Source organism: Octopus bimaculoides, chromosome 3, assembly GCF_046866305.1.
Source record: "Octopus bimaculoides isolate indiv1 chromosome 3, ASM4686630v1, whole genome shotgun sequence".
In the NCBI taxonomy this organism is placed as follows: domain Eukaryota; kingdom Metazoa; phylum Mollusca; class Cephalopoda; order Octopoda; family Octopodidae; genus Octopus; species Octopus bimaculoides.
This window is the reverse complement of record NC_142930.1, coordinates 53186365-53209437: the sequence shown is the minus strand read 5'-3', so window position 1 is coordinate 53209437 and position 23073 is coordinate 53186365. Positions and strand designations below refer to the sequence as shown.

Below are 23073 nucleotides of genomic sequence, written 5' to 3'. Positions count from 1 at the left end.
TTGATGAGGGGTCAGAGCATATTCTCAAAATACAAGAAGGTGAATATGACAAACTATGGATGGAAGAATCAGTAATAATGGGTGAATAAGTTCAAAACTAGAAGTTTCTCACATGCCTCATGCTGGCTCTCCTGTTGACTCTTTGCTTGTTACTAATAACACTGTTTTCTTTATGTTATGAATGTGCAGGATGGGTGGGTGTATTAAGACAACTGCAGAAAGTAATTCTTACAAAGCTCAGGGTCTTTTAAAAATCCATGTTAGTTTAAACCTCCATATTTGTGTATGTGTGTGTATGTATTAGAGCAGGGGTTTTCAAACTGCGGTCTGCAGACCACAGGGGGTCCACAAGGACAAGACAGGGGGTCCGTGGACAGCAAATACTTTTTATGGGCAATTTGATTTTATATATGTTTTTTAATCAAAATCTTTTAATTGACAATAAACCTATTTGTTAAATACTGTTAAATAAATAAATGTAAGAATATATGTTATTTTAAGCAAATTTCATAAGCGTTTATAAGGGAGTCCCTAAGGTAAAGTCTGAAATATAAAGGGGTCCGCAAGTCAAAAAGTTTGAAAACCCCTGGATTAGAGAATATGTGGGGATGAGAGAAACATGTATGGTAATGCCTCAATATATGAGTTAATTTGTTCCCGGAGACTGCTCGTAAAGCAGAACAATAATTTCCCATAGTAGCAATGTTATAAATCGTAATTTGTTCCCAGAAAAATATTTTACCTTTAAAACTTTATAATACTCGTAAATAAATGGCAATAGAACAACAGTAGAATGTAAAGAATATTTTATGTAAAGTAAAAAGAATGTTAAGTTCATTTATAATAAAAAATATAATTGTTTTCTGAATCACTTCCACTTGCACTAGATTTGTGCACACCATCACTTGTAGACTTGATCACAAGCACTCGTAGACAGACTTGTAGATTTCTTTTTAAAAAACAAGTCTAAAGTTGTTTGCTTAAAAGCTTTTTTCGCTATCAATTTCTCAGTAACATGTAGAAGCGTTTGTTATGGTAGTAGAAACTTTTGCACTTTGTTCAGAGTTTGGATTTTGTGCTTGAAAAAGTTATAGAATAAAACTTATAAACCCTGGGTCTTGTAAAGCGGGTCCTCATAAAGTGAGGTATTACTGTATAATAACAGAGATGGATGTCAGGGGTATGTAGGAGCAGTTATAGTGAGTGGGGTGGGGGACAAAGATGGGAGGGAAGCTGTCAACAGTAGAGATGACAAAGTGATGAGAATGACAGCAAATAAAGTAATGACAGTCCTAGATGTATCTCAGAGGGGACAGCTAAGTAACTGGAGGTATAAAAAGGGGTGATCAGAGGAAAATAAAATGAGAAGGAATGATATTAATAATGAAGGATGGCTTTTAAAAGGCAGTGGTTCCAAGGAGAGGAGAGGTAGCACAAAGAAGGTTAGAATATGTGCATATCGTGCTCTTATAATTATAGTAGCTGAATAGTGTCATAATAGTGTGGAGAGGTGGATGTTAGGAAATTGAGGTTTGACAGGGCATATAGACATAAGGATAATGCTGTTAAGACCTCATCTTCCTTGAGATGGACAGGTCTTCTTAACTGCAATGACTTGCCAATCATCTCTATCTTTTGTCGTCTTTTCCACTCTTGTACATTGCTTATATGGCTCTCACAAGCCATTTTTTTCTACCCTTAGCTTCCTTTGGGACCACCAGAGTACAGAGCAAGGGACCCTTGAAGGCTCTCCAAGTACAATGGCTTACTTTAAGCTAAAGACTTCTGCAGCTGTCTTAGTAGAGAGTATCAGTAGTATTTCTCCCTGGTATAAAACCCAACTGTATCTCATCTAACATAATTGTCTTCCTAATTAATTGGGCTGTAACTCTTTCTGTAATTCTCATAACGAGGTCCAGCAATTTGATACCTCTGTAATTACTTCTATCTAAGGTATCTCCTTTACGTTTGTAACAGTTGACTGTATTGCTGCAAAGCCACGGATATTTTAAGTATTTCAGTGGTGATTCCTGATGGACTAAGGGCTTTCTTTACCTTCATATCTTTAATTATTGAATCACACTACTATTGACTAGGATAACTGGTCACTCTGCTGAGTACATAGAGAAAATCCAGATATAACTTTTTATAATAGCATTTCTATGCTTCTTTTTAGAATCACTAAGTGCATGTGTACCATTATCCAATTGACCTTGCAGGGTTTATAGAAAAAGTCACATGGCCCATTGCGTATGCAAAATTTTAGCTATCTATATAAAATGCACATAATCACACATTCGCACGCATATTTGTAAATATGTGTATATGTAATGAGTATCTATAATGGTATGTGCATATATATATATATATATATATAGATATATATATATATATATATATACGTATGTGTGTGTGTGTTTCGTTTGCGCATTTACTATACGTTTTTAACACACACACACACCACACACACACACACACACACACACACACACACACATATAATAATAATAATAATAATAATAATAATATTGGGGATAAAATCCAAAATTACAAGTAAAAACTCAATTAAAATCAATTTATTAAGAATTAAAATTAAATTAAGTTTCACAGTATAAAATATATATAAATATATAATTTTAGGGAAAAGAACCAAGATTTATGAACTCATCGATGAAAATCCACTGTCACATATAGAAAAAATTTATAATTAAAAGCACAATAAATAAGTATAATATAATACAAAGTAAATATCATAAGATTATATATATATATATATATATATATATATATATCCCACTTTATATTTCTCACGGTGGTGCACCAGCATGACCGCAGCCACTTGGCTGAAACACATAAATAAATAAATAAATACACGCACATATATCCCCCCCCCCCCGCATGTAAGTATGTATGTAATCAATACAATATTAATTGTACTGAAACAGTGCTGTGTGTATACGGTCACGCCAGACTAATAATACTATCATTTCCCTCCGTATCAACATAACCAATGAACCGATGATTATATATTTACGACGAAGGCTATGCAGTAGAGTGCTCATGACTCAAAAACCCTTACTCATCATGTTGTTTTTTCAGTGCCGATGTTTCACTTCGACCTTTTTTTTTTTTTTTTTTTTTTCACACCCGTCCCGTTGTATGTTATTGCGTTATGTAATCCCCGTTTTATTTCATAACTGTTTATCATAGATAAGAATGTATTTATCGAGAAAGTAAACACGCTTAAATGAGAATTACAATACATCGAGAAATTATGAAACTTGGTCTACGATTATTATCATTATTATTATTGTCGCTGTTGTTTAAACCCAGATCATCCCTGATGAGTAGCCGTACGATGGTCACTGATATTTGCGGTTGTCCCGTTGTGTCCTTCATTTTTTTAAAGGGGGTAGTGTATTCGCGGGAACTTGGTTGCTATTTCTAGCTCGCCGGATGACTGCGGAGAAGCTCTTTTGTTCGTGGCCCGCGATTATAATACTGCGGTCTATTTTCGTGCGCTAGGTTTTTGGTCCATAAAGATATTGATGACTGTTACATAATAGATACATGGCCTGAAATTCCAGGGATAAATTATACTTATTTATACTACGAGTCATATTTATTCCAATATTTGGCTTGTACTCTATTTTATTTATCCTAGGGTAAATTTTGATCTTTTCACCCGCACGATTTTCACGAAGAAAAATAAAAATCGGATTTTTTGCATGGAATCAAGTACCCTGACATCATAATATGCTGCAAACCCCTTATTTTTGTTCCGAAAAATGGTGGTAGTGAGGGGAAACCGGACCCCCCACACACACACACACATCCTGGAATCATTGGAATTTTTTTTTTTTCTGTTGAATGAATTCTGGTGACCTAATGTGCTACAAAACCCTTTTTTGGGGTCCGGAAAACGAGGTAGGGCGAGGTGGAACCCTCGGAAATTTCACCCCCCACCCCCATTTTCAAATATTTTTTGCTATTTCTTTCTTTACCCATAATTTTAGATAACATTTTGCAGAAATACGTTTTCGAGAGAGTGTGGATTACATTAAATTGAGAATTCAAAGAAGTTTGCAATGAATAAGTGAAAATGCAGAGGTTATAGAAGTTAGTGGTAACAAAGTGTGTGGAGAGATAACGAACAATAAATTCATCTACAAAAAAAAAACGTTAGAGTTTTTGCATGTATTAGTGAAACGAAGTGTAATATTAAAACAAAATATCTTTTTCCTACCTAGTATAATCACTGTATATAATGTATATAATAATGCCAGATTGCAGAATAGATTTGAAAAACTAATTTTGCGATTTTTGAGCCGAAAAACTAATTTTGCAATTTTTGGTGCCGAAATGAGTTTCATTTTTGTGTGGGGAGAGAGAGAGTTAGTGAGTGAGTGAGTGGGTGATGAAGTTTACCTAAACTTTGACTGGTGTAACAATATATCAATTATATATATATCATTATATATCATCATCGTTTAACATCTGCTTTCCATGCTGGCATGGGTAGGACGGTTTGACTGAGGACTGGCAAGCCTGGAGGCTGCTGTCAGACTCCTGTCTGTTCTGGCAAGGTTTCTACAGCTGGATGCCCTTCCTTACGCCAACCACTCCGACAGTGTAGTGGAAGCTTTTCAAGTGCCACAGGCATCGATCACGCTCGAATGGTACTTTTTTGTGCTGCTAGCACTGACTGAGGCAGATGCCAGCCAGTGTTAGAATGGTGGCAGCTGATGAAGGAAATGTTCTCTTTGTGGCCTGTGTGTTTTCTGTACTCTGTTCCTCATTTTGTCTGTTTTGTTTGCAATGTCATGTACCCAGATATGCATCTATATATACATGTAGATGTAGGTATGTACATACATGTACGTATATATGCATATACTCATTTATTATTTGTATATATATATATATATATACCAAAGTAAACACATACATATGAAACAAGGTGGGAAAATAGTACTCGGATACTGGTGGTAGAGTAATATGCTTCATCATTATTAAAGCTGCTAAAACATCACAAGAATATCACAAAAAACTGCTACTTGGTGTTTCACGTTCCTGTTCATCAGACAGTTTAGATTGAGAATGGAACAAAATAAAGTTTGTATGTATAAAATATACAATTTGCATTGACAGATACACTCTTGAAAGTGGTTTCTTTTCATCGGCCCTTTCAACTAACGGTTTTTTCTAATCAATGCTGATAGGTTTAAAATCATATGATGTGAAATTGAGCAGTTTTTTTTTTTTCTGATATTTCTTCTGCTTTAATAATAATAAAGTATATATATGTTTGTCCACCACCATCGCGTGACAACCAATGTTGGTGTGTTTACGTCCCAGTAACATAGCTCTTCGGCAAAAGATACCTATAGAATATGTACTAGGGTTACAAAGAATAAGTCCTGGGGTTGATTTCTTCGACCAAAACCCTTTAAGGCAGTGCTCTGGCGTGGCTGCAGTCCAATGACTGAAACAAGTAACAGAAATAACATTTCAAGATAATCCTAAAAAGATGGCATGATTATGGCAAGGCTACTTCATCATCATCATCATCATCATCGTCGTCATCATTCAATGTCCAGTGTCCATGCTGTTTAGACACTGAACTCTGGCTAGAAATGAACGGTACAGTCCAGATCCTTCACCCTCATTATGCCAAACTCATGGCCTCTAAGTACCTTGTTCACAAGAACACAGCGATTGCAGACAATGCCAAGTTCAACATTCTGATAGCTGGCTTGGTGAGAGTGATGAGGAATGTGTCTCGCATGTGTGTCCTTATGGAATTGGAAAGACACACACAACACTTCATCCACCACTGGCTACAACCAAAGGGACACAATTAAAGTGTGTAAAGGAGCCAGGAGTAAGTTCAAAGCCATCATAAAGAGTGATGCTAAAGCGATCAGCCTGCTGTACAGGAGTAAATCTTGGAACAGTATGGAAAGGACCAGTAATAAGATAAATAAGGTCAACACTTGATATGAAAACAAAATATACCAGAGTGTCATGTATATAGTGAACTAGCACACCTTTTTAGAAAAATATTAAGTAAGGCTAATCTACGAATTAAAGTAGTGGAGGGGCCTGATGCCCCTTTAAAATCCTTGCTCTGCAATACCTATTCCTTTGATAAGTCCCCCTGTACGGAGTACAATTGTGTTGTATGTAGGATGAACCCACAGGTTAACTGTAAGGTTAGGAGTGTAGTGTATAGCTTATGATGTACTGAGGGACGGTGCAGAAACATGACAACTACCTGCATTGGTGAGACTGCATGCAGCATATGAGAGCGTATAGGTGAACATTGGCGAGAGCTCAAAGAAGGGAAAAACTTATCAGTGCTCTACCCACATGCTTAGGCAGAACATGGAAGCTCGATTGATAGCATAGAGGTTAAAATACTATCAACACATAGAACTGACATGAAACTTAGACAGATTACAGAGGCTACACACATAACAGTAGACAGACCGAATCTCAATACAAAACACGAATGGAACAGTAACATCCACCACCACAACACACCACATGACTAAAGACAGCAGTGATGAGATGTGAGAGGAGGAAAAAAAAACGTAAATAATACACAAAAACACAAACGGTAATACACACAGTATTTCAACTGGCCATATCCAGTCGAAATATTCTATCTGTCTTATGTTCAAGCTATCAAGATCTGGCCTCTTACACCTATCCTACAATGTCATTGTAAAAATATGCAATCACATCATCAAAATCTCAAAGCTATAAGATAATGCATAATTAATTTAAAATGATGTGAATAAATAATTATTGCATATAACAGAATAATCTGAATGCTAAAGGTTTAGGCTGGAACCTCTGCAAATTTCTGTAACAAAGTGGGTTCACTTGTCTTTTTGAATAGAATGCCAATCTGTTTCAGAGATTCCGTTAGCAGGATTTGAACTTTTGGCTGTCAGACTGCTTCTTCAATCATCTTGACCAGTGGTTCTCAACTGGGGATCATATAAGATTTTATTGTTAAAATTTGTCTGCAGTAAATTGGTTATACTTCTACTTTACGCAGAATATTTTAACAATTTCTTTCATGCAATTCCAAATGATATTTAATTATAAAAATATAACAGGATTTTTAAAATATTGAGTGGCTATTAGGGTCCATCTGAGTAAAATAGAAATCGAAGGGTCTGCAGGTAAAAAATGGTTGAGAAACACTGATCTAGACATTAGAGTTACTTCTGTCTAGGTAATCCAAAACATTGATTGTGAGAATATGCAAAGTTATGATAATCTTGTGGGTATCTAACCCTTAGTATTCAATTACTTTATCAAATGTAATGCTTATTTATTCACTTTGTTTTGAATTAATCATAAATTATCTTGTAACTTAGAGATTTCAATAAGATGACAGGTTATTTTTAGAATGACTTTATACAATGGGTGTGAGAGGCCAGATCTGCTAGTTTGAACATAAAGCAGCTTGAATATTTTTGGCCGGATATAGCTGGTTTAAATGCTACAGGGTTAAACTACATACTTCAATCTTTCAGCCAGCAAATATGAATGGACAATTCAAATATTAAGATACTGTAACAGATGCACTCATCATAATACATGATATCTTTCTTGAGGATATTTCACTCTTATATTTTCTTGGTAATGTTTGACAAATTTAAAGTGTTGATTCAGTGTTGTTTTTTTATTAAATACAAGCAATATAAAATGTTAAATCTCAGTGAGTGGTTGGACAAGTTTAGCAACTATAAGTTTTATACAGCATTTCTATGTGTTTATTTTTGTTTGTATTATGAAGCAAGACTATCTCGTAAACTTGAGATATTTTTTTAACAAAGATATAAAGTGCAGGTAGAAGGCTTACATGTTTCTTAAGGTGACAAGATAGCGTATTAAATTTCTTACATAAAGCTGACACATGTTTAAAGTTGGGAAATTCCTTGTTATGGGTTTATGATGAAAATATTTAAGATAAGAAAAAAATAAGTACTGGAGTCGGTTCATTTGACTAAAATTTCTTCAAGGCAGTGCTCCTGCATGGCCACAATCCTGAAACGATAAAAGATTGTTTCAACTGTTTGGTTAATCAATCAGTGGATGGAATGATAAGGGTAGATTTATACAGCAATGATCCATTTACTTTGTTCAAACAGATTCATTTGATTGTAACTGTAGTAAAATCAATCTGTATGCAATGTATCTCCTTTGTAAGAAATCATGCTAATATTATTGTAAGAAGGATGTGTGACTACAACGAATGTGTTTAGTTTGATATTCTTTAGAGAGGCTGGTTGTTCTTATTGCTGGTTAGCCCCAGTCCAACTATGATCAAACAGTCCTATAATCTAAGGCACTCCAGCTTAGCTTTTTAGAGGTGTGTAAAATTACATTACTTAATGTCTCCTGTGTTTATATAAAATTGTAGGGTGTAATATGAACAAGACTTGACTGCTATTTCTAGCAGGTCAAGTGACATATAGAAGCTTCCTCATCGGCTTTGTGTCCTAAAGCCTAATAACCTTAATATGTGGACAGTTTAACTGAGAGAATTATCTGAAATTGTAAGTATAGATAAATGAAAATGAAAATAGTCCTCATTCTAAATTTAGATCATAAGGTTTGTATGATAAAACCATTGGAGAAGGTTGTGATTTTTGACAAACAAAACTTTTATTCTTTTCTTACACAAAGAAACAAATACTACTGTTACTACAAATGATAAAATGTTGAGTGAGTTCGAATGTTATTGTTCTTGGTGTAATTGTAGTAGTAGTCAAAAAGTTAGATACTGGTCATTGTGTTGCTGTCACCAATTGTTCAATGTAGTTGTTGTTAGCAGCTGCCCATGTTTGCTTGCTGTCTCATTTCTGCTGTCTCACAATGCTTTCTCTGGTATATCCCAAAGCTCTCTGTCAAGTAGTCAAGGTGTGCTGAATTTATACTGATGGTTTGGCTCAGAAGGAAGCATGCCAAAAGATGAAATTGTTACTGGAGCCTAATCAACACAAAGTCGTGGTTGGTTAGATTTTGTTGATCATGTGGGTAATATTCTAGTGAATTGCAACATCTGGTGTAATGATCTGACTGCTGAATATTCCTGTTGCAGGTTGATTGAGATAACTGATCATAGCTGGAAAGATTCCCTGTTTAGGGAGGCCTAAAATAGTGTGGATATATTGTTCTTTCTCACAATTACAAAAGCAAATTTTTGATTATTATTGATCGGATTATGGAATGGAGAAAATAGCTATGTATCAAACTAAAATATCTTACAAAATATATTTCTGTTCTAACATTTTGACTGCAAATTCTACTAGGTTCAGTTTAACTTTTCAAGCCCTCATGGTTGATAAAATGCATACCAAATTTCTTTTTAGGCGTCATTTCAGTTGACTATACTCTTCTTTCATATATATCTTTGTGATAATATGAGAAATGAATAATACATTTTTATGTATACTCATACATAACATGATTTATATCAAAAAACTAAATATTGGGTCATCCCATAAATAATGCTGCTTTTTCAATTGCATAAACTAAAAGTCAGAGGAGGACGGGATAAACTACCTGCATCAACTTGCTATAAAAGCTGGAAGTAATTTTACTTTGTTCTTAATCTTAGTGCAAGTCTTGAAAAGTGCAGTTCGATTTTAACAATTATTTTTTCAAAGCCATAATGGAAGTGACAAAGGAGCATATTTGGCATATTTTGCTTTATGAGTTCAATAAAGGCAACAATGCAACGGAAATATTAATGCAGTATATGAGGATCAGACAATAAGCATAAGCCAGTGTCAATGGTGGTTCCAGAAATTCCAAGCTGGAAACTACAGCCTAGAATACGAGCATTGTCCTGGAAGATCTGTAGAGCTTGACAAGGACATCCTGCAAACCCTGATGGAAGAAAATCCCTTCATAACTGTTGGGGAACTAGCAGAGAAGCTTGGATTTGGTCATTCAACCATTCATTGACACTTGCATGCCATCAAAAAAGCCAGCAAATTGGGTTCCTCACAAACTTTATGAGTCTAATCACGTGCAGAGAGTGAACATGCGCTCTTCTTTGCTATCACGTTTCATGAATAAACCATTTTAGGACTGAATAATGACTGGTGACGAGAAATGGGTTCTCTGTAAAAATGTCAAGTGCCGAAGACATTGGGTAGGGAAAGGAGAAACACCGGCACCCCAGGCTAAAGAAGGTCTTCACCCACATAAGGTGTTCCTATCTGTTTGGTGAGATATGAAAGGTTTAGTCTACTTGGAACTTTTAAACCCAAACCAAACAATAACAAGGGAGATCTACTGCAAGCAGCTTGAGTGGCTTAAATCAGCGCTAGAAGAAAAACGACCATCTTTGGTTTCAAGACGAAAGGGGATCTTCCATCAGGATGATGCTTGACTACATACAGTGAAGATGACATTCCAAAGGCTGGAGCAGTTTGAATGGGAAACAATGCCCCACCCACTATATTCGCCGACATTGTTCCATCTGATTATCACTTATTTCACAGTCTTCAAAATCATTTGGACGGAAAAAATATGAATTCTGTAGATGAGGTCAGAACAGTACTGGAGGAGAATTTTTCATCACGGACTAGTGAATTTTGGAAGTGGATCCTTGCAAGTCTACCAGATAGATGGAAGAGCATTGCAGAAAATGAAAGAGTGTATATTTTAGATTAAAAAAGAACTTTGTTTATCTTAATTCTGAAAAATAAAAGAAATATAAAAATCCACAGTATTTATGGGATGACCCAATACATGTCCAGTTGCTTAATTACTCTCTCACTTTCTCTGTCTGTCTGTCGTTCCCCCTTTTCTCTATCCCTCAGAAATGTGTATATTGCAGTGTTTCTACTATTACTCCAAACAGGTGTTTTCTTTTGAGTTTGTAAACTATTTCCTATCATAAGTTATAAAGGCACAACACACCCAACTCCTTGTCTCTTCATGTAATGTTCTTTCTCTCAGCCCTTAAGCCTTTCAACTAACATTCTATCTTTTCTTTTTTTTTTCTTCTTGAGAACTACCTCTCAATAACATTTTCATCTCTTCTCTGTACCAAATACAGAAATCTAATTAGGTCACTTTAAGACAAGAAATTTGTATCATAGAACCAGGGAGGTTGTTATAAAAAGGGTTAAATAGGAGGGTAGTTAGTGTCCATTTCCAGTTAGGGGAATATATAACAATAGTAGGACTTAAAATATATTCTTAAGATAGTGAATGTATCTTATCGTGAAGATAGCTTGCTTCCTTTGTATTCATGATTTCTCAGCCAAGTTTAGGAGTTCTATGGTCGTTGAGGATTCTACTGTTTCCTAAATAATCTGAAAGTGAATTACTATTTACTTCAGGACATTAGTATTTTTGAAATAACTGTTGGCCTACATATAATGTCTGTGATCATAATTTTAATTGGCCTCCTATCTAACATGTAATTACCTTTCAGCTGCATTTATTAACCACAAGACTTTCTTCCTTCTTGTAAATTTACTTTTAAATAGTCAGTCTATTATAGCAACAAATTCATGTATTTTTTTCACAGGCACCAATGCCTTGTCTTTTGTTTGTGTACAGCTTACCATTTGTTCTTTCATCTAAACCATTTATTTCGCATGTTCCAGTTTTCATGTATCGCTGTTCAAATTCCTTTCTCTTTCCAGTTGGACCACAACTGTAGTGCTGGTGCCAACATAACATACTACAACTTTGATTTAATTTTTTCATTTTATTTTGCATTGGGTGAATGGGGGTAGGCCTTACACAACACCTGATTTATCACAATCACCTTGAATTAACAAGGGACTGTAGTAGAAGACACTTGCCCAAGGTGCCATGCAGTGAGACTGAACTTGGAACCATGTGGCTAGGAAGGAAGCATCTTACCACACAGCCACAACTGTGCCTATATAGGTGTTTTTTGTGGGGGGTTTTCTGATATGGTTTAGTCAGAAGAGGAAGGGCTGCACCTATGATATTTGCAAGGCCTCCAAGACTAGGACAAAGAAGGAAGAAACTATTACTGATTGGATTTACTGCAATAGCAAGCAGGGCATCAGTATATCAAGCTATCCTCAGGTAGGAGACATGGTTATGATTTTTAGAACAGAGGAGACTTGATCTAACACACTTGTGGATAACATTAAACCCGAGACAAATTAAAGGTACAGTTACTCTAACATGCTTCTTCATAGTTTTTGTCTACCTATTTTCACTCAGTAGGCTTGGGTCAAACCAAGGCTCTGGTAGAAGACATAGAATATACCATGTAGTTCAATTGAACTTTTTAACCATAGAACTATTCCTGTAACCATATTTGCAATATACTGGCGTTGCATCCAAGGGAAAATTTATTATATTCATAGGCACAGGCATGGCTGTGTGATGAAGAAGTTTGCTTCAGAATCATGTGATTATGGTTTGGTCTTATTGCATGGACATTATTGGCTAACATAATATACCATAGCCACAGGTTGGCCAATACCCAGTACATCAAATTGCTTGATAAAAACTGAAGAAGCCCATTGTATGTATATTTTTGTGTGTGGGTGTGTGCTTTTGTATTTCCTCTTCATTGTCGTGTGTTCTCTATGCATCCGTTTTCTTAATGGTTATGTTGTTTACTTGCAATTCTCTGCATAATTATGTCTAAACTGTTTGTTGTTTGATTGACTGAGCACAGCCAGTGTTTTCCAAGAAGAAAGAAAATGAGAAAGACAGAGAGAAAATTCAATCACCAGTACTAGACTGGTATTTTGTCAGTTGTAAAGTGGTGAGGGTGGGGAAAAACACAAGCACAAAGCCAAACACACACACACACAGGGGCTTCTTTCAGTTTTTAGTTACTAAATGCACTCACAAGACTTAGGTCTACTCGAAGTTATAGTTGAAGACACTTGCCCAATTTGCCATGTGGTGGGACAGAACCTTAAACCACGTGGCTGGGAAGTAAACGTCTTACCACACAGTCATGCCTGCATCCATGGCAAAGATTATTTGTTAAAGTTTAGTTTGTATTTCACTGGGACTGAGAATACTGACATTTTGAGCAAGTACTTTATTGGAGAGAGAAGTCTTTTCTTTCATCTCCATTGAAGAGCTTTGATTGAAATATCAGTATTTGTCTTTCCTTGGTAAATAGACTTAACCAAATAAGCAAACTTTATCAAAATAAGAATATAAATTTGCATTTGTAATTCAGTTTTTGATAGTTTATTGTCATGTGCTTTACACTGAAGTATTTTTGAAAGTTCAGTTTAGTTATCTGGAGCACATACTCACATAAACTAGAAGCTTCATTGCACACTGAAGCATATAAACTGCATGTATACAATGACTCACTAGACCTCACAAAGCTTTTATCCTCTACCTAACTTTATCATTTATTTACCAACTTCTGATTGTAGAATTATACCAAAAGCTTTGTCTAAGTTAATGAATGCATTAATCCTTTAACATTTAGATTACTCTATCATGTGTAATTCTTATTTACTCACATTGTTTTGAATTAATCATGTATTATATCATAACTCTGATATTTTGATGATGTGTTTATTTTTAGAATGACATTATAGGGTAGGTGTGAGAAGCTAGATCTGGCCAATGTGAACATAGGACAGGTGGAATATTTGGGTTGAATATAGCCTGTTTAAATATTAAAGGGTTATAGGGGTCCTACCAATTTATAGTTGTTGTTTATCTCAAGATCAAACCTGATTGAGCAGGTCTATGATCAAAGGGAGATTTGATTGCCATTTGTAGTAGTTCTAGTGCTCATGTCTTACCGAGATTATGCTATCTGTAGTTTTCCTTCAATAGTAGTTTCACCATTAATCTCTATAATCTTTGTGCTCAATTGTTAGCTGAAGTCTGTTTCCGATTCATTATAATTGATTGCACTGTTATATGTACATACTATATATGTGTGTGTGTGTGTGCATATATATATATATATAAGCAATCAATGCACACACACATGTATACATACACACATACATACAGATAGACATATATAATATATACATACATATACATATATATATATATATATATATATATATATATATATATATATATATTATATATATATGTATATATATATATATATATATATATATATTATATATATGTATATATATATATATATATATATATATATATATATATATATATATATATATATATATATATATATAAACATACTTATATTTGCATATAAGTACATACATAAACATACGTATGCACATATATACACATGTACATATGCATGCATGCACATATATACATTCAAATACAAACACCTATTTACACACATGCTCATGCTCCTACAATATATATGCTCTTACATATTCACTTACACCTGGTTGCATATACGCACACAACATATATACACATGTACACATATGCACACATATATCATCATCATCATCGTCGTCGTTTAACATCCGCTTTCCATGCTAGCATGGGTTGCACGATTTGACAGAACTGGTGGACCAGGAGGCGACACCAGGCTCCAATCTGATTTGGCAGAGTTTCTACAGCTGGATGCCCTTCCTAACGCCAACCACTCCGAGAGTGTAGTGGGTGTTTTATGTGCCACCGGCATGAGGGCCAGTCAGGCGGTACTGGCGACGGCCTGGCTCGAAATGGTGTATTTTACGTGCCACCTGCACAGGAGCCAGTCCATCGGCACTGAAAACGATCTCGCTCCAATGTCTTTTCATGTCCCACTGGCACAAGTGCCAAGGAGGCGACGTTGGTAACGATCAATGGCCACGCTCGAAATGGTGTATTTTGTGTGTCACCTGCATACGGGCCAGCCCATCGGCACTGGCAACGACCTTGCTTGAATGTCTTTTCATGTGCCACGAGCACAAGTGCCAGGAAGGCGACGAACAATCTTGTTCGAATGTCTTTTCACGTGCCACTGACACAAGTGCCAGGAAGGCGACATTGGTAACGATCACGCTGGTGCTATTTACGTGCCACACTGGTACAAGTGCCATCTCGATTTCGCTTTCGCTTGCCCCAACAGGTCTTCGCAAGCCGAGTTTAGTGTTCCTACAAATTTAGTTCGATTCCGATTTCACTTGCCTCACCATGTCTTCGCAAGCGGAGTTTAGTGTCCAATGAAGGAATGTTACACGTAAGTGGGCTGGCTACATCCCTGGCAGAGGCCTTGGATTTTGGTCTCACTTGGCTTGCCGTGTCTTCTCATGCACAGCATATTTCCAAAGGTCACGATCACAAGTCATTGCCTTGGTGAGGCCTAATGTTTGGAGGTCGTGCTTCACCACCTCACCCCAGGTCTTCCTGGGCCTGCCTCTTCCACGAGTTCCCTCAACCGCTAGGGTGTGGCACTTTTTCACACAGCTATCCTCATCCATTCTCGCCACATGACCATACCAGCGCAATCATCTCTCTTGCACACCACAACTGATGCTTCTAATGTTCAGCTTTTCTCTCAAGATACTTACACTCTGTCTAGTATGCACACTGACATTACTCATCCATCGGAGCATACTGGCTTCATTCCTTGCTATTCTTATTCTAGCAGCTACACTTTCAGTGCACCCACCCCCACTACTAAGTTGGTCACCCAGATATCAGAAGCTATCAACTACCTCTAGATTTTTCTCCCTGGAATGAGACAGAAGTTGTTTCCTGCATATTTACAGTGTTTATTGCACCTGAACACCTGCCACATACAAAAACTAACTTCCTAGTTAACCTGCCTTTGATATTGCTGCACCTCTTATGTGTCCATAGCTTGCACAGGGTACATCTTATAGAGTTTCTACCTACACCTTTTCTACAGATTGAGCAGGGCCATCTACCTGAAGGGTTTTGTGTTTTATCTACCTTCCTACTTATTAGGACTTTGGTTTTAGCTAGTTTGACTCTAAGGCCCTTCGATTCTAGTCCCTGCTTCCACACTTGAAACTTCTCCTCTAGTTCTGATAGTGACTCAACATATATATTTATAAATAAATACATGAACATAGACACTCCTATGCATGCATGCAAACACAAATATAAATTTTCATGCATTTATGTAAAAACTTTATACTCAACCCATACAAAGAAATGCAGATATAATCCTGCATACAAATCCACACAAGTATGCACATACACTATTATGTGTGTTAAGCTAAATTCCTTGAAATACTTGCATACTACTTATCATAACAGTGTATAGATAGCTACTGCCTTTATAAATGTATATACAAATACAAGGAGGGTCTATCACCATCATCATCATCAGCATTTAATATTTGCTTTCCATGCTGGCATGGGCTGGATGATTTGACGAGCTGGCTTGGCAGAAGACTGCACTAGGTTTCAGTGTTTGTTTTGGCATTGTTTTTATGGCTGAATGCTCTTCCTAACACTGACCACCCTGCAAAGTGAACTGAGTGTTTTTTATGTAGCACTAGCACAGGTGAAGTTAGTTTTGGAATGGTGTTTGCATCTGGATGCCCTTCCAAATGCCAACCATTTTACAGTGTGGACTGGATACTTTTTACATGGCACCAGCACTGGCAGGGTCACCAAGTAACTTGCCAGACAAAGGTTAGAGTGTGATAAAGTGACAGAAACAGGTGTCTTGCTGTAGAGGAGATACATGGTTACCTAGTCAGAGAGAGAGAGAGAAAGAGGGAGAGAGATGGTGGCCAAGTGCCAGGGTATACTCACAACAAACAGAGATCAGAATATAAAGGGATGGTAGAGTAGAGCAAGGGAGAGATGGATGGTGGTAAAGTACCATGGTATACCCTCAAGGTATGGGGTCAAAATATAAAAGCTAGGGAGTAGAGTGACTTCAAAGAGTGTGTGTGTGGGGTGGGGGATACAGTGACTGGTGAAACCAGGGTGTATAGAGGGTTGTAGAGCAACAGGATAGCAATGATACAGTGAGCATGGAAATGAGGACAGGGTTGTGGAGCATGAGATAAGCATAAGTTAAGTACATGAAAAGAGGAAATGTGAAGAAGAGAAGAGATGTAGTTTGGTTTGTTGGGGTAGGGTGTGGGAAAAGTTTTATTGTTGTTACATGTGGGTGGAACCCATAGTGCTTCTAAAACTCAGTTTTGTTGACGTGGGTGAGTCTTCTCAAGAACCTCATATCATCAGACATCTCAGTATATTGTCATTTCCTCAATGTAGCCCAACATCCTGAGATTGGTCCTCACCACTTTATCCTATATCTTCCTGGATCTCCCTCTTCCACAGGTGCCATCCACTTTCAGTGATTGGCACTTCTTTATACAGCTTTATGCACTTTATACACTTCTTTATTCATATGCATCACATGTTCAAACTAACGCAGTCTCTTCTTTTGCAAGCTGCGTCTAATTCCTTTTAAGCCTAACTTTTCTCTCAACACATTTGCTCTTTGTCATACATGCACACTGATGTTGCACATCCAATGGAGCATGCTGCCTTCATTCCTGTCTAGTCTGCACATGTCTTCTTCATTCAGAGCCCATGTTTCACTACTATGGATATAGCCATTCATACACAAGCATTATACATTTTATCTTTCATTCTGAGGGAGGCCTTTTGTTGCCAACAGAGGTAAAACTCTTAGCTCTGTGAACTATGTTTTTTTTAAAACGTAATTTTATGAAGAACGGATTATGCTAGACTGTGTTATCTATTAGTGAATTGCGTGGGTTTGAAGTGTCTGAGTGATTTGTAAGTTTTATGTAGGCATATAATTAGTTCAGAATTTTTATTTAGTAGTTTGGAAGAGACTATTAAAATCTCAAGTGATTTGGTGGTGCATAATTGGCAAGGCTTATGGTTATCAGAATAAGGTTTGGATAGTGAGAGTATTTTCTGCTTTATAGTACAGGGTTTATTATTTTCTTTTAGTGACCAGATGTGTTGTGATAAAGGAGTATTTCTTCTGCTGGTGTTATGGAGAAATGTGTTTGTTTATAATAACTACTCTTAAATGTGTTGGCTCTAAGATTGATGTATGTTAGATTTGAAGAGTGGACTAATTCTTAGGTCAAGAACTTTCTGTCTAATGGGTATGTATTTGTGTTGGTGAAGTTACAGTTGGTGGATATTCTGTGTAAAAAGTTTTTGTTTATTTGTACTAATACCTGTTGACCTATATCACCTGAGTCTCTTTGTACACAACATTTTGAATTTACATAGAGAATATTCTCAACTCTCTCCTGTGATATGCTAATAGCATTGGCTATCTGATTTTTAGTCAGTTGCCTGCCATCCATCTCATGTGGTGAACATAATCAATGTTTTCCTTGATGGTGACAGCTGCAGGACATCTAGACCTTGGGTCATCTTCAGGACTCTCCTTTCCCCCAATTTTGGATTGTTGATAAAGCTGGAATGGCATCCCCTAATGTAGCAACCATGTTAGCATGAATGTCGTTGGGGGCTAAACCCTTTTTCTGCAGGTACTTGATAACATCATGATGCCAAATTTGTCAGTTTTCAAGAGATGACTCTACTAGTTACTTTTGAAGTGTTCTTTGAACAATGAGATGTCAGTTTACCTGAACAGAAACAATGCAGTTATTAATAAGAAGGGTTGAAATCAATGCATGCAAGATTTCACAGCTCTAGCATCACTCCTTCATTGTCAGCCTATAAACTTTTCAGCCTATCCTTGTAGTTTTTGTTTTGTTTTGTGTATTTCCCTACTTATTTGTTTTTACTTTTATGTTATTTGGACTTTTATTTTGCAGTTTATCAACCAATGGCTGAAGACCTACTCAGTACCTGTAGAGTTAGTAAGCAGTGTTATTGATGAAATAACAGTTTCCATACCATGGTCAACATTGCTAGGGAGCAGCACCCTATTTGAGGTTCATGGATTGAAACTAGAACTCAGACCAAAATGCCGCTCAGAAAATGGTAATTTTGAATATATGTCAATGAAAATTTAGTCTTCTATCTTGTTATAATCACAATTGTACACAGGGTAACTCATGGAGTGGGGGCTGTAAGGCCCATGGTGAATTTGAATGTAGAATTTTATTATAAATATTGTCTACTACAGTAATAACCTTGAGCCTCAGGAAACAGCTTTATAACTTTTCTTCTATCAATTTGCTTGAGTACAGATTTCCCTATACTCCTAGTTCATGGTTTTGGGATCAGTTGTAAGATGAACTACTAGTTTTAAAGATATCTACATTTAGATATCTACTTGGTTTTGAAAACTAGTAGTAAAACAGCAAATATTTATATATCAAAAATATTTAACCACCTAACATTCAGATTACTCTGTCAAATGCAATGCTTATTTATTCACATTGTTTTGAATTGATCATGCATTATATTGTAGCTTCAACATTTCCATAACGTAATTGTTTATTTTCAGAATGACATTGTAGGGTAGGTGTAAAAGGCAGAATCTGGCCATTTTGAACAAAAAACAAAAAAAAATATTTGGGCTGGTTTAAACACTTGAGGGTTAAGAAAGTAAAGGGTATGAAAATAATTTGTGTACAATGTTGATATGTTATGCTTTTCCCCCTATAATGCAGATATATATTCTCAGACTCTTTAGCTAAAAATTCAATACCTTCTTCAGTTGTTTATTTTTTAAAAATTTCTATTTGTGTGTCACAGATAATTTCAGCAGTTCTAAATACTTTCTTGGTGTAAAGTTAAAGCTATCTTATTTTCATAGGGCCTTCATTTGAAGAAATGGTTTCAAGTATAACAAGTATGACATCTAGCTTGCAGATGGCTGAAGAGATGCTTCGAAATGAAAAAATTAGTGAAGAAAACACCAAATATAATGGTGCAAATACTTTTGCTGACACTATTGATTCTGGTGAGATATTTTCCTATTCTACTATGACAAAGTTTTGAGAATTTTCTGCTTTTGCTTTTCAGTATATCAATGTTCTTACTCTGAAATATTCTGTTACCCTACTAATTAGTTGAAAATTCAATGATTTTTAGAGAAGTTGCTTATTGTTTATAATATTTATTATTTTTATATTTTATTCATTCATTCATTGAATGTGCATTTTTCCATGCTGGAAGAGGATGCACTTGAAGCAGGATTTTGCAAGTAGATACTCTTCCTTTTGCTGGTCTTTGAAGGCTCAGAGCAAACAGTCATAATGTCAACAAGGAACATAAAGAATATCGCTATTTTATGAAACCATGGGATACCAGTACTCATGTATATATATATATATATATATATATATATATATATATATATATATATATACATATATTATTATTATTATTCAATCCAAGGAAAAAACAATTTCCTTCAAAGGGATGGAAAACATCCAATTTTCATTGGTTCTTCAGTCAAATACCACAATATAGTAGAGAAAAAATTAGAACTTAAATTGGTATAATTTTCAATATATAAATATTAAAGGAAATAGAGAAATACAATTGACATATAAATTTATTAAGATTATAATATGATATAATTATAGTATAAAAAGATATAATATAATATAATATAACAAATAATTAAAACAAACATATATCTTACAATTTGTTTCAATTCATATCCACTAGTGAATTTATAAAAAATTCACATTTATGTATATGAATCTTGTCAGGGTAATATTTGCCTAAAAAACAGACAAAACTTTCATGTGAGGACTGCTAAATCATAAAATAGATTGATTTAAAATATACATATGTTTATAAGTGTGAGCATTAATAATTTAAAAATATAATAAATATAATAAAAACAAAACCAAAATTCAAATAGATAAAATAAATTAAATTGACCAAACAATTACAATGGTCATAAAATGTTCTTATGCCTCTTTAATGATATTAATCTAAAGATATTTTAATCTAAAATAATTGCTACCCATTTTTATTATATAAAATCTATATGATAAAATCTATATCATATGTTAAGAATTTATGGTGGAGTAGGAAATATATTTTTAAAAAGATTTCCATATACTCTTATGAAAAAATAAATAAGGATATATTTTATTCACACACAAAATTCATTAAAAAAAAAACTTCTAATCAATGATTCATTAATTTAAAAGTTTCTTCTAAACATGCTGATATTAAAACAAATGTATAAAGTTACGATTATTATAAACTGTACTATCTCTTACATAAAAATGGTAATTATATATATTTAAAATCCTTTATCTCTCTGTCTGTTCCCAATGCATTCTCAAATGGCTCAACCAAATCAAATCAAATTTTACTTGGTAATGCTATCAGACCTCTTGAGAGTCAACATATAACTTTTTGGGATTAAAACAATGCAACATTGGCACTGGTTCTGTATCACATGTCAAAGCTCAAAGAATAAAAGTGAAGAAATAACATCTGTATTGTAATGTGATATATTGTTTCACTTTTATACTTTTACTTTTAATTCTAACCGCGATGATGATGCCATTACATTTTGTATATGACTGTGTCTGTCTGTGAATGTATGTGTGTGAGTGTATGAGTGTGTATATGTCTCACAGGGTGTGTGTCTTTCTGCATTAGGTACATTATTAAACACACTATATGTTTCACTTTTATACTTTTACTTTTAATTCTAACCATGATGATGACGTGTGTGAGTGTATGAGTGTGTATATATATCTCACAGTGTGTGTGTCTTTCTGCGTTTGGTATGTTATTAAGCACACTATATGTATGTGAGGGCTGGTCTGTGTCAATACGAAATTTATAACATTTCATAGAGATAATCTTTCTATTTACAGAGATGTGCTTGCATAGCAAGTGACTTGATCTGTGATCATGTGCTTGGAACTTATATATGTATACAACCTTCGATGGAGTAACAGTTATACTACTTGAATAGATACACATATCAGTGCATAAATATGCATTTACATGTACATACACATATACACACACACAGACATGTCTACACACTTACATAAATGCTCACATACATACATACATGCGTATATGCATGCATGCGCATTTACACATATATATACATACATGCATTCATACACGTACACATACATACATCATCATCATCATCGTTCAACTTTCATGCTAGCATGGGTTGGACAATTTGACTGAGGACTGGCGAACCAGAAGGCTGCACCAGGCTCCAATCTGATCTGGCAGAGTTTCTACAGCTGGATGCCCTTCCTAACACCAACCACTCCGAGAGTGTAGTGGGTGCTTTTACATGCCACCAGTACGAAGGCCATTCAGGCAGTACTGGCAACGGCCACACTCAAAATGGTGTTTTTAACGTGCCACCTGCACAGGAACCAGTCCAGCGGCACTGGCAACAACCTTGCTCGAATGTTTTTTCACGTGCCAGTAAGGCGATGCTGGTAATGATCATGCTCAAATGGTGCTATTTACATACCACTGGCACGGAAGCCAGACAGCTGCTCTGGCAATGATCACGCTCGGACGGTGCTGTTAGCGCTCCACTGGTACAGGTGCCAGTCATCGAATTTGGTTCAATCACGATTTCAATTTCACTTGCCCCAACAGGTCTTCACAAGCCGAGTTTAGTGTCCAATGAAGGATCAGCATTAATAATATAGCATGAGATTACAGGTTGTAATATGGAACCTGTCTTCTTTTGTTAAATTATAATTTATTAGATAAAACAATAAGTAACAAATAATATCTAGAACGGCTTGTCAGTCCGTCTCATGGTTCCAGCTGACAAAATGGAAAAGGCATTGATCCAACAGATTGCAAGGGACATGTAATGGAACAGCCACTCTGACTCACAAGGCTCACCTCAATATTTTACTAAATCCTTCTGCTTGTTTTTTCCAGAAAATGTTAAGTAGTATATACGAGGGGTTACCCAAAAGAAACTGGAATTTTGCAATATTATTTTATTCTCTTAGTTTTACATGTTTACATTTTATTGCCTTCAAAGTATTCTCCATTTGAAGCAATGCATCAGTCCAGATTCATTTTCTACTATTTGAAGTAGTCCTGGAACTCTTGCAAAGTGATGCCTTTTAACAACTCTGTTGTTTTTTTTCTTCACCTCTTCCACATCTGCAAAACGTTTTCCTTTAAGGACTTTTTTCATTCAGGGGAACAAAAAGAAGT

At 35.5% G+C, this 23073-nt stretch overlaps 1 protein-coding gene across 1 annotated transcript in view; it reads left to right on the top strand.

Annotated features, from left to right (window-relative positions):
* The window catches only part of LOC106870186 (autophagy-related protein 2 homolog B), a 161172-nt gene that overhangs the window by 6815 nt on the left and 131284 nt on the right, over positions 1 to 23073 (top strand). The window contains exons 2-3 of the mRNA XM_014916188.3: positions 18750 to 18918; positions 19700 to 19846. Of these exons, the coding sequence (XP_014771674.1) occupies positions 18750 to 18918; positions 19700 to 19846 (316 nt within the window). The remainder of the gene's footprint in view (positions 1 to 18749; positions 18919 to 19699; positions 19847 to 23073) is intronic.